Here is a 12353-nt window from a genome sequence, read left to right on the forward strand (position 1 = left end):
GACAAATTTCGTAAAGCTGAATTGTTATTATTATATTTTACACCAAAATTTAAGATGCAAAATTCATTGTTCAGATACAAATTTTTTTCTTCTCTCTTTGGTACACGGTTTCAAGGATACATTCAGAAAGTAAAACGTAACTGAGGAAAGACATGTAGTTTTTATCTCTCGAAGTTCATCGCGACGTGTCATTGTAAATCAGCTGTACTCGCCAAGGAGCAGTGCGATAATTTAGCTTCCTTTCTTAACAAAATTCGGCAGATTTTACATTTAGGAGGTAACATAGAAAATTTTAGGGGACGAGTGTTAAAAGAACCTTTGCACTCTTCATCAAACATAGAATTTCTCATAGCTTACGTAAAAGCTACGTATGTTCCTAAAGGTAAAACGTAGAAACCAGGTGATACTTGACTGTTTAATTTAATTCACTTTCTTTTATATTTTCCTTTTTTATTTGCTTATTGCGATTTTCATTTATAATTCCTTTGTAAAAATGTAGATACAAAAGCACAAGGTGCAATTAGTTGATTAAAATCTGTGATGTTTAAGCGGTATTTGTTTTCTTATTTAACAACATAGCAGTGAAAAAAATAAATGTGTACGGCACTGTGTCATCCGTGTCCGGCGACAGTTCAACAGAAAAATTATAAAAAAATGAAAGAGGGGTTCCTTTCATAATTCTTTTGATGGTTAAAATTTGTTAACAAAAAGGTCAAACAATTCACAGTGTCACGGTTTCGGTAACCAAGGTTCTGAAAAAGCCGGGAACGTTACAACACACGTACATACAGGATAAGATCAGAGGACAATGTTTAAAAGTTGAACGAACAAAAGCGTATCATTGTTTATTATTAAAGTATATCAACGTATTGTTCACTTCTTCTACTTCTGTTTGCCATTTTATGCTCAGACGTATACATTAATATATATTATATCTCTTGGAAAATCGACGTGGCCGCGCACGTATCATCCGACACGCTGTACTATACATTTAATAGCAACGTATTAGTGACGTATACTTGTAAAACTTGATACGTGCATCACACTCACCGTGGGAATATAGTAAAGGTATTTTGCAACGATCGTGTTAAAATCTTGACATTTAAATCCTATCTACATACTATACTCCATGACTTAGAATCAATAGCGTGCAATTCAGCGCTATAATTAATCACCATCGCATATATACAAAAATGACGTCTCAACCTATAAGTATCACTGTTTTAAACCCTCTTCTTTACTGACCGCAGTAATTTTACCGGATGGTAAAATTATCGTCCAAACCGCGCAGGCTGAAACACGCGTACGATAGTTGTCACGTAAAGTTGTAACCGGGAAAAAGAAAGACAAGTTCAATATTCACTCACCGAGACACGCGGTCCCGATCATGATAAACGGACCGAGGCAGCCGGCGTTCAAGAGAATTGGGAAGAGCATATTTCCCACTACAGCTCCGACTCGTCCGCACATCATTGTGATACTGACAGCCATGGTTCTGCGTGGAGGATTGATTCGAGTGAATTTTAAAAACGGTCAAAACTTCGAGCGCTTACCTGAGGAATGTTGGAAAGTTATCGACTATCACGTTCATCACCGTCGCACCCCCGATGCTCGCGAGAGCGACGAATATCGACGTTAAACTCAGAATCACGCTCGTCTCCTGGGCCCAGTATAAAGCTCCGCAACACGCACCGGCACCCACGAAACACACGACTGTAACAGTTCGGAATTGTGACTTGAGTCTAGGGTAATGACAGAGAACGGGTGATAGCGATGCCCGAGCAGTTTGTGCTCCACGACATCCCCGATATAACAGTTGGCTCACTCATAAGCTTCTGCTTCCCAACCGCGTTTATGAGACTTCCGGCAATCGTGTATCCGATCACACCGGTCAGAGCGATGATCATCGAGTTCATGTAAACAGTGGAGTCCAGTATCATCTGAAAACAAACGAGCGTGAGGAATTAACGCGTGAAAACCGGACTTTTCACCTTTTTCCGTTTCGACATTTCCAAGGATCGCAGCTCCTGCAGCTCCTTCCGCAAAACGCACTTCTCGCTACGACTGCATGGTCAGTGGCTTATCCGATACTGCGATTCTCACCTGTGTACAAGCTGGCTCAGCACTCGTCGTTATGTTCGTTGCGTCGGTTAAATTTTTTTCGAGGTATTTAGTGGCGTCCAGCATGTAACACATGGTGGGTTTCACTTCGGAGGCCGAGGTGGGATGCAGCTTCTCGTAGGTTTCGATCATCGCGAAGAGCTGGGGCATCCAGAGTCTCAGGGAGTTAGAGCTGAAAAAACGCGAGTCGAACCGAGTAGTTTTTCAGGGTTGTTTAGGTGGATTAGGTTCGTTGATTTTGCAGTACTCACCCTAAAGTGGCTCCGAATTGAATGGATGTGATCAGAATCAGTCGGGAGAGGTTCGAGACCTCGAAGAGGGGTTTCATTTGACGCAAGCCGCACCGCAACATGTGGACCAAGCTTTTCCCGGAAGCTTCTATCGACGATTCTTGAACGAGACTTTTGACCTGTTGAAATTACGGCAACCCGTCAACCGGTTGGAAAAACTGGGAACATATTCACTGAGTTCGCGCTGCGGAAGTTTAAGCTAATATTCGTATGAACGAGGACTGCGACGCGGGCAATTGCACAAGATCGTTAGTGAATACGGACTTGAGAAATTTAGTCACCGGAACGTGAATCTACGTGAATAGCGGCTCGTCATTGGAGGAAAAAACTCACAGCATACGTGTCAGGGTGGTTTCCGGTGTTGATCGAGTAGATCTTCTTGAAAACGTCAAGGGCTTCTTGGTGGCGTCCCTTGGCGATGAGGAATCGCGGGCTCTCCGGAAAGAAGGAGAGTGCCAGACAAGCGATGAACTCAGGCACGGTACAGACCACGAGGAAGAGTCTCCAGGAGTTGAAGACCATCGAATCACCGAAGAAGGTCCATTCCCAATCGAGCGGAATGATCAGCCAAGCCACGCCTGAAAATTACTCGATAGAACGTCGTTTCGTCTCGTTTTAACAGCTGTTGGAAAGGCCACGATAGTTAAATATAGAGCTCACATGGCACTGAAATATTGCCTAACGAGAAAAATACTCCGAGCCACATGTAACTCTGCGATCTGTGCTTTTCACCGTGAACCTCCGCCAGGTAAGATAACAAGGCGGCGTATGGGCCGGAAATTCTGTAAAGGGAACATCGTTTAGGTAAGTGTATCGATTACGTCTTGAAGCAGTAGCTGCTGTCGCAAGTACTTACATCACGCCGTTGAAGAATTTGAAAACTAACAGCATCCATGAAACCTGGGAAAAACTACTTGCCAGATTGAAAATAGCGTCGAGGAGGTAGCCGTAAACGAGTATTGTCTTACGCCCGAACATGTCGGCCAAAAATCCCCATGCGAACGAGCTGCAAATCATCCCTGTGGGAAAATCCAGTCAAAGAGTGTACATTAAGTTTGCGAATTTTTCCTCGGAGTAATTTGGCGATTGTCGGACTAATTGGCAAACATGATTTACCTGCAAATGCCATAGAATTAAGAAGACCCTTATCAAGCAAGGTGAGTCCAAGGTCGCACTCGGCAGACGGCAGGACGTAGGACATGGCTGTGGACGCGTAAACACTTGAGCATCCTGCTGGTAGGACGGCCAGCAGCAGAAGATAATTAAACTTTCCATAGCCTGTCGGGATTTGATACTCTAGTTTAAATTACACCGTGATATTAAGTGATCCTTCATAATCGAATGGTGAAAATGTGTTTGAGAAAACGTATTTCCTATACGAATAGGAATAATTTCGTTTCGTTTGTATATAACGAGGTCGAGTTGTGTCCGGGTAGCCTAGTTTTTTTAATCGCTCGTCTTCTCCGACCCAGCGTGATCACGAGCGATGAATACAGAAACGAGAATCATGGGCATAGTTATTACCTGTTAGTTCTATTGCACGTTCAAAATCTACCGGTCCTTCCTCTTTTCTCGGATTGTCACCTTCAACACAAAATCATTCAAACAATTTAGCTGGTACGAATCACGTTTCGGAGTCTAACGATAAGAACTCACCGGCAGAGAAATTCTTCCATGAACATCAAATACATCTAAATTTAATTTCTGTCAACACTGTTTAAGTGTCAAGACCAAAGAGAAACGAAAAACAGAAACACTAGTCACCCAATTGACGTGATTTCAAATTTGTGGAGAAAAAAAATTGTACACGGTTTCGTATGATCGACAATAGTCTCAAATTATACGGACAGGCAAAAGGAATTTTCTAAAATGTAGCGTATTCGAAGAAATTTAAAAGCCAACAATATAACATCGTTCGAATCCAGTTGATTGTTTCGTGAACTCTAAGGTCTATTTCAATATGTCAATACAGCTTCGTACACACAGGTGATTTGAAGTCTACACCATATTCTCGTTTTTTTTTTTAATCACTGAATGACATTGTTGGCTAGGATCATCATCTAATTTGAAATTTTCGTCTTGAGGTAAAGAGTTAAATAAGGGACTGACAATTAAATTAACACAATAGAATTTATTTCTGACTCACCATCAGTTACGTCAACAGTTGCCGTTCGTTCTTTGGGAAGAGAAATTGTAAATAGATTGTTGTCCTTATTATTGTCAGATGATAAGCAGCAAGGTTTTAAGGACTTATACATAATATCCCCGATTCAATATTCTTATTTTTGATTTAAAAAAAAAAACTTTTTTTTAACTGAGAATATGAAACGAAGGCGACCCGGCTCGGAAGAAAGCAAAGAACAGTATCGTAACAAAGGATCGGCAGAGACACGTGGTGCAGTGTTAACCCGGCAGGAGCGTGAGATTCACTGACACAATTTACCGTGAACAAGCGTGAAGGCTTCGATGTCTAATATTTTCACAGTGGTTTCGTATTGGTTTATTTACGTGTACTCGCCAATACATCAAAACCTCGCGAATACGAGAATCCGTTGGTAAATTAACCGTTCAAAAGGTATGTATATCCCAATAGGTGATTACCTGTACATTTAGCGATACTACCTTCGGAATGACATAGATTAGGGAAAGAATGTGTTTACGTGAACGTCGGGTAATTACGTCACTTAGCCCCTGACAGTCCGTCAAGTAGGAAAACATCCATGCGTGAAAAAAATGTGGAAACAATTCAGGAATGCAATTTTCAACTTGATCTCTTATTATTTGCCTGCTTGAATATTAGAATATAAATGAAGATTGCGGATATCGATCTTAATTTTTTTCACTCGCAATACTCACTGTGAATCGTTTTGAACTAGGCCGTAAAGAAGTTGTGAAATTTTTTCAATACCGAGTTGTTCGTTGGTCTTGGATGATTTTGAGTTAATTCAGATTCAAGATTTCACGCAAGCAATGGGAAAAGGAAAATTCTTGGCATTCGTAAAAAAATTTCGAGTTCGCCTGTGAGGTTCGATCTTTCTAAATTAAAAATTAACAACTATTCAATCGTAGTTAGTAATGCAAACAACAAGTTTCGGTCTCTGCGCTGATCTTCCCGTACGATTAACCGTGGCAATTATTATGCTAGTAATAATTCGGGAAATGACAAGTAAAATGGGCAGAATGTGTGAAAAAGTCGAATTTGTTTTGCCATTTACGTCCAATTTTTTTGTTATAGCTCCAAATTTTCAACAATATTCCACGGAATTTTTGTAACAGTTGCACTGCTGCATGCTGGGACAGCGATGTCTGTACGATAACTGCGGACTGCACATTGCCATTAAAGAAGCTACCCAAGACTTGGCCTCTCAATCTTTTAAGGAAAAATTTTTTTTAATATAAATCTGGACTTTATTCGTTACACCTGTATTGTATATACAGCACGAGCACAGTTTTGGTAACGACTCGGTAAATTGGATTTTTGTGACGGTGCATGGCGTTATCAAAATATCGATTAGCTTTCTTTTTCGATAGTCCGCACTTCCCGTATATTACGTCGTCGCTGGCAATGTGTTGTCCACCATTGATGAGGTAATTGGTGTCTCATTTTTTGAACACATTTTTTCAAGGTTTTTCGTTCACATACCCGCATTGAATAAAACGTTTAACAAGCGGCTCTAGGCTGACTATGAGCCAGCCCTCGACGTTCCCGTTTGGGGACTGCAGGCTTCAAGTTCACACAAAAATATATTAATATCCAATTCTAATACATTTCTACATTTATTATTTATTCAATTTGCTACAATATGATCCTGCAGCGCGACCTTAGTCTTGATCGGTGCGACGTTGTGAAATAATCACTTGAATCAATACCCGACTCTAATATTTTTACGAAAATCTATCTCGATATCCAGGTCATATGTTACACATCATTGGCGACTACTGTAAGATTCGCGATGTTTTTTTTCTCCGAATAGGAGAAAGTTAAAAAAAATTCTGATCGCAATCTACACGTATCGAAGCATTGGCACACAACTCGTTTGCCTTAGCCTTAATGTCATCTCCACTAACGTTTCTGGACAGTTGATAATAAAATTACAAGGCGCATTATAATGGTTAATTATCTATCCCTCCCTCACCCTGTACATTCTAATCGCTTATAGGGACATACCCGAAATGGTATGATGGGTTTAGATGTATTGGCATTATCATATAAACATAATTGTCCAAAATCAGTATCGCGTATGCCGACAACGTGCATACGACATTTTTCGAGATACATGTGAATCGACGTACGAATTTTGTTGTTTTTTTCTCACAGGGTCTAGTATGCGAATTGTTCGTGGCACAATGCACCGGTAGAGAACACATGAAATTCGAATAATTCTTGAATTACTAGCGAGCTTGCGATTAATATTCACGATAATGCAGAATATTCTCAGGAACATCTAAAGGATGATTTGGTCACGAGGAGTAGGATAGCGTTTGTTACCTGAACGAGACTTTTTATAAGTTCATGGGTGAAGTTTGCTGTACAGTCAGGCGCTATATCAAAAATCGCTCAGCTGCCAGTCCTCCATTAATTTCACGTAATAGCACAAGTTTTGACAGTGCATTCCGCACGATTTTAATAGTGCTTCAAGCCTATGGAAATATTTACAGCTTAGAACAGTATTAAAATGATAAAGTAAAGAAGAACAAAAACTTGTGTACCTGAAAAAGTTAATTCGGTATTGTTCGCAGTTAATGAGCAGCAAAATGTTGTTCTTCTCACGACAATATTTTGAATACTTACGACTTCATCAAATTCGGAAGCATCGAATTGAAACTTGCAGAAAACGCGAGTTGGTCGATGAGGAATTTTGAACAGCTGACGGTATGTAAATGTCAAACACGAGATCATAGTTTGTAACTGGAATGGCGAACCGCGTAAAAATTGGGGAGAATGGTAAAGAGAAGTATAAGTCCTGTATAACGATAACTTCAACGGCTGCGTAGAATAACCGGCTATCTCGAGTCGGGCTTGAAAAACTGGCTAACTCGAGTTAGGCTTCAAAAACCGGCTATTTCAAGTTTCGCTTGAAAAACTGGCCATTAACAATTTGATGTCATTATGCCGAAATGATAACCTTTAATTTCATCTCAAAATACGCCTGATGCTTTATGATTTCATTTCTGCGTTATAATTATGCAGATAAGCATATAATACCTAAATTCACAAAAAGGAGCTTGTATGAATTTTGTGAAGCGCTGACGAATTTCGCATTCAGCCGGACAGTGCTACCAACTTAATTTGCGGCCGAAAAATTCCAGACGCGAAGTAGCCGGTTTTTCAAGCCTGACTCGAGACAGCCGGATATTCTACGCAGCCTTCGACTTGTAACCATTGCTTCCTCAGCATTGACTCATATAAATGAAGAGATTAGAATAAGAACATTGAAATTATATGCACTATATATTCTTCCCCAGATGTCAAGGAAAAAACTACAATCGGCTACTCACTGGCGGTAGAAAAGGCCGGTGAGTTCATTCTTATCCTCGTTTTACTCTCTGCACGCATCAAAGTTCAAACTACATCCAGTTCCTCTTCCTTCAGGCTCTGGCCGCTATCAGTACAGAGTGTTGATCCTCTGCGGATTGGTCATCGCCTCGATATCCGGCCCAGGAGGTTTTCTGACAGAATCGCGCGGAATTATCGGCTGCGAATTGCATCTCGACAGCGATCAACGAGTCAGGATTGACACCTACACCATAATCGGTTTGTTCCATAATTCTTAAGGGCGCGTCGGACGTACGGTCAGGTCGAAAATGCACCGAAAACTGACGCTTGCGTCCTTAAAACCTCCTGAAAATTGAACTTTGACCCGCAGCTTTGGTAATCGGAGCCCTGCTGATCGCAGTCCCGGCGGATTTCGCTAGTCGGCTCAAATCGTTGGTAGTTTCTCTCGTGATCTACGGACTCGGCACCCTGGCTCTCGGTTTTTGCACCGGCTACTCCTGCCTGGCGTCACTCTCGACCTTCAGAGCATTCTGGTAGCTCCTGGAGGATTTCCCGGTCCCCGAACCCTCCTAATAGCGAATACTGCTCCAGGTCATCGGCATTGCTCTGTGTGACGACGGTCTACGTCGCCGAGCTGCAGGTTCCTCGGCACCGAGGAAGGGCCCTGGTTTCTTTCCAGGTCTTCTGGCTGCTCGGCGTCGTCGCGTTTCCAGGTGGGCGGCTCTGAAAGCGATGGGCAAAACGAGCTTCGTAACGACAAGTCGATTTCCTTACCAGCGTTACCGATCTCCTGGCGAGTCTCGCAGTTCTTTTTCGGCTCCCTGGCTCTCATAGTGGCTGGATTGGCGGTGCGTTACCTCACGGAAAGTCACAGGCTTCTCTTTTCCATGGGCAAGGGCGAGCGGGCTCTTGAATGCCTGAGAAATATTCACAGGAGGAATTATCCGCACAACGAAAATGAGCTGGAGTATTGGGTGGGTGAATGGAAGGGTGACTATTGCACATATTATAATAGACGTTGCCTAAGACTAAAGTAAATCGATGAATTCGTTGATTTTTTTTAATATACATGAATTTTTGAAGATTGTTCTCATTATTATGAAATTTCCCTTTTCAAAAATTTATAAAGACTGTTCGCGAAACAATTCGTTCAGTGCCCCGGAAACTTCCTAATTGTAATGTAAAACGTTTTTACGAAAACTTATTCAAAATTCACGATTTTTCCTCCATTTTTCGAAATTTAAAAGTTTTGAGAACGGATATACAAAATAATAAGAAAATTCTTTAAAAATTTATGTGTATTCAGAAAAATCAACTTATTTATTTTACATGACAAAAGAAAAAAAAAACATTTCCTAAACATGTGTTAAACGATGTTTCGTTTAAACAATTTATTGATAACTTTGGGGCATTGTTATTATTCAAATTTAATTTTCATGTCATCTTTATCGTGGTTGATGTTTTTCAGATATTTATCTTACCACAAAGTATTCAACATTGTCGACGAGACTCTCTTTTGGTTGAGAATGTATAGCCAATACATCCTTAAAGTTCCGCTTTCTTCCAGGAGTCTCTCGACAGTCTCGAGGACGATCTTCCCTTCTCGGGGACGCTGAGCACCGGAGAATTCAAGACCTACGTCCCGAAGGGCGTCCGGCCGCCCTGTTACAGCGCGATTATCGTCTTGCAGATTCAATTCGTTTTCCAGTTGTCGTGAGTGCGCCGATAAATTGTAACACGGTCTGCAGGAAATGCACTTCCGAGTTTCTTTGCACTTACAGCTACTTCACCATGAGTTACTGGTTTCCCGATCTGAAGTGCCGGCAGGTTCTGTGGTTCCAAATTCCGACGGTCCGGGCCGAGTGCAAACTCGGGGTGAAATCACTCGAGGATAAATACTCCTCGCGTAACGGAAACGGTACGTTACCTTTGGTTCGTTTCGTGGTCCTTTTACGCGGGTGACCGGATAACCGGTATTTCAGAATTGGCATCATCAACCTGCAGCTCGTTAAGAATCGACCCCGGTTTCGAAACAGGAGCGCTGTTTGTCGCTCTCGCTACCCTGCCGTTTTTGGCCTGGATGTTTATGCGTATGGATCAATCGGGCAGACCTATTTTCATAGGTAATCTGCGATGCGAATCTCCATTTATTCGTCATCATCTTAATTTTTCGACTTTATTTTTTATTTTAGCTACGAGTCACGTAATCGGTGGCTTTCTTTCGTTCTGCGTGCATTACGTGATCGGTACGAAATACACTCTGTTTTATACGAGCTTGATGGAAGCAATGTGGATCGTCAGCGGGACCGCGTCGTCATGCCTCGTCGTGGAATTGTCGAAAACGCAGACTCGGTGAGAGAAAGAATACTTTCTTCGATGTCGCGAAGAGTTTCATTTCAGTTGCGGAAAATTGATAAATTCAATCCCGATGTATTTTCTGACTAACGTGTATAGTTATAATAAGCCCATGTTGTGCAATTTATTGTGTTCAGGGTTCTCGGCGTTGGGTTTGCGAAAAGTCTTGGATACTTGGGAATGGCGATGGGAACGCATGGTTTACTTTTGACGGAAGGAGCAGGTTGCATTGCCGTCATATCCTTGAGTGGTGTAATGTTAACAGGTTCGTAAATGCATATAATCTAACGCGATGATCGGTTTTTGGTTTTTATGTCACTTTCTCTTTTTTTGTTAGTTTCTTTTCTTTGAAAACAAAAAGGAAGCTATACAATTTTAATTACAAAGCGGTTACCTACAAACAAATAAAAAATAAAAATATATTCTTTTATTAAACATTTCTTTTTCCTTTATGTTTCATATTTTTTTTTTCGTTTTATGTTTTTTTTTTGAATTTCTCTTTTTTTTTTTTGTTTGTTTTTTTTCTGACAGATCAGCGATGCAGCAGTGCAGTTGGTTACGACATACGAAATCTCGACTGACTCGGTGACCTTGAAAATTATTTTCAAAAACAAAAGACGCACGATATGTTTTATTATACATATAGAGTGCTGATTTTTTCAGATTTTGACGCGATCTCGCGAATAGCAATCGGATCGGAGATTCGATCTCACCGTTCATATTATATATTTGGTTATTGCAGTTTATTTTTAATTTTTTTTCCTGTAAAATTCACCGAATAAACTTGACCGAGTCAATTCGAGCACTCCGCATTTCCTTCCTGATTCTGCTGTATTTTCTTTTTCTCTTTTTCTTGTCATTACTGGTTTCCTCTTTCTTGTTTCTCTGACGCGATTTTCTCCAGCTTCCGGTCTGCTGAGCCTCTCACTACCGGATGTCGCAAGCGTCCATCTTAAATGAACTTCCCAACGGCGTCATCGGGGGCGAAGATAGCGAAGGTACTATTTGACCCTTGCTCGGTATCAACATGCAGAGAAATCCGCCGGCTGTGTTTCGTGAAATTTTTAACGGTTATTAAATATGAACGCAAGTAAAGGACCTAAAGAATTTTTAAAGATCTTTTTTCGGCGTACTCACATATCAAGAGCCCCGCGAACGTGTAAATCGGAATGATGCAGTTCAGGTCAATAAGCGTCCCGAAAACAACATTACCGACAATGGCTCCGAGACGGCCGGAAGTCACCGTCAACGACATCGCCAACGCTCTTCAAGTGGAAAGAGAAAAAATTACGAACCGCGAAAAACGAGATTACCTCTTTCCTTTGACCTACCGAAGGCTGGTGGGAAACAGCTCGACTATCACGCAGAATATTATGACCTCCGTGGTGCTTGTCAGGGCCTCGAATATGCAGGAAAGAATCAGGGTCTGAGTGAGGTTCTTGACCAAGTTGAGTCCCAGGGCCGCGGAGCCGGCCGCCATGAAGCTGAATATCAGGAGGAACTTCTTCCCGAGTTTGTTGATGCAGAGACCGAGCGATATCGATGTCGGTATGCAGGATAAACCGATTATCACGGTGTAGAGGAAGACCTTGTCGTCGATCGGCTTGTCGCAGCTCGCCGATATCGTCGTCTCGTTGTGCGCACCCTGGACCACGATCGACGTCACGTCGCAGACTCCGGCCGGCTGGTCAGGGTGGACTTCCTGGAACTGGCCGAACCGCTCGAAGAGCTCCGGGAACCAGAGCATCAGGGTGTAGTAGCTGCGGGAGAGAGAGAGAGAGAAAGAAAGAAAGAAAGACTGCAGGTGTCCCGTCTTCCAAATCACGACTTTTCCCCGCGAGGGAAAAAGGAAGTCTCGCTCACCTGAACATCAGTCCGAAATCGGCGAAGCATGTCAGGGCGATGTAACGCAGATACGGTGGCGAGAAGAGCTGCTTCTTTTGACGCCAAATCGCGCCAAGGCGAATCGTGAGCTTCCGCAAACGCGGCTCGTGCTTCGTGCTTGCCCTGTGTATTTGCCCTGGGTTGATAAGAGCTTTCACCTGAAACGAAAGCTTCCTCATTAGGTTCGTTCAGTTTCTTCTTTTTTT

The 12353-nt window shown here is 42.0% G+C and overlaps 3 protein-coding genes across 7 annotated transcripts in view; 1 reads left to right on the top strand and 2 right to left on the bottom strand.

The window, feature by feature from the left end:
- Positions 1-10649, bottom strand: LOC124179743 (synaptic vesicle glycoprotein 2C-like). 3 transcript variants are annotated; one of them, XM_046564454.1, is made up of 14 exons: positions 9390-10649; positions 7911-8825; positions 4558-4587; positions 3936-3995; positions 3528-3689; positions 3268-3430; positions 3072-3193; positions 2745-2989; positions 2373-2530; positions 2104-2293; positions 1826-1940; positions 1554-1713; positions 1368-1495; positions 1-1292 (listed from the first exon to the last, which is right to left on the bottom strand). In XM_046564454.1, exons 2-14 carry the CDS (start codon positions 7966-7968, stop codon positions 1216-1218), a joined length of 1668 nt encoding a protein of 555 aa, XP_046420410.1. In that variant the 5' UTR covers positions 7969-8825; positions 9390-10649; the 3' UTR covers positions 1-1215. The 3 variants fall into 3 exon arrangements, with proteins under 3 accessions (XP_046420410.1, XP_046420419.1, XP_046420401.1); XM_046564463.1 differs by lacking the exon at positions 4558-4587 and having other exon boundaries at positions 9390-10648; XM_046564445.1 differs by lacking the exons at positions 7911-8825; positions 9390-10649 and having other exon boundaries at positions 4558-5543.
- LOC124180654 lies at positions 8796-10944 on the top strand. The gene is made up of 7 exons (XM_046566404.1): positions 8796-8882; positions 9476-9621; positions 9690-9826; positions 9891-10031; positions 10101-10260; positions 10401-10528; positions 10795-10944. The coding sequence occupies exons 1-7, from the start codon at positions 8796-8798 to the stop codon at positions 10842-10844; spliced, it is 849 nt and encodes a 282-aa protein (XP_046422360.1). The 3' UTR covers positions 10845-10944.
- Positions 10700-12353, bottom strand: part of LOC124179791 (synaptic vesicle glycoprotein 2C-like) — a 27347-nt gene continuing 25693 nt past the window's right edge. For all 3 annotated transcript variants that reach the window (XM_046564540.1, XM_046564558.1, XM_046564550.1), the window contains 4 exons: positions 12127-12305; positions 11595-12023; positions 11401-11528; positions 10700-11309 (listed from right to left, as the gene is read on the bottom strand). In XM_046564540.1, coding sequence (XP_046420496.1) covers positions 11191-11309; positions 11401-11528; positions 11595-12023; positions 12127-12305 — 855 coding nt within the window. In that variant the 3' untranslated portion in view covers positions 10700-11190. The remainder of the gene's footprint in view (positions 11310-11400; positions 11529-11594; positions 12024-12126; positions 12306-12353) is intronic.

Source organism: Neodiprion fabricii, chromosome 1 (assembly GCF_021155785.1).
Source record: "Neodiprion fabricii isolate iyNeoFabr1 chromosome 1, iyNeoFabr1.1, whole genome shotgun sequence".
NCBI classification, from domain to species: domain Eukaryota; kingdom Metazoa; phylum Arthropoda; class Insecta; order Hymenoptera; family Diprionidae; genus Neodiprion; species Neodiprion fabricii.

What these genes read in the sequence shown, in the direction of transcription:
- LOC124179743 (XM_046564445.1), bottom strand. Translation starts at nt 4,669, where the DNA reads ATGTATAAGTCCTTAAAACCTTGCTGCTTATCATCTGACAATAATAAG. An exon ending in ACGTGCAATAGAACTAACAG is followed by an intron (nt 3,690 to 3,935) that starts GTAATAACTATG and finishes AAATCCCGACAG; the next exon opens with GCTATGGAAAGTTTAATTAT. An exon ending in AGGCAATATTTCAGTGCCAT is followed by an intron (nt 2,990 to 3,071) that starts GTGAGCTCTATA and finishes AGTAATTTTCAG; the next exon opens with GCGTGGCTTGGCTGATCATT.
- LOC124180654 (XM_046566404.1), top strand. Translation starts at nt 8,796, where the DNA reads ATGGGCAAGGGCGAGCGGGCTCTTGAATGCCTGAGAAATATTCACAGG. An exon ending in CAATTCGTTTTCCAGTTGTC is followed by an intron (nt 9,622 to 9,689) that starts GTGAGTGCGCCG and finishes TTGCACTTACAG; the next exon opens with CTACTTCACCATGAGTTACT. An exon ending in TTGTCGAAAACGCAGACTCG is followed by an intron (nt 10,261 to 10,400) that starts GTGAGAGAAAGA and finishes TATTGTGTTCAG; the next exon opens with GGTTCTCGGCGTTGGGTTTG.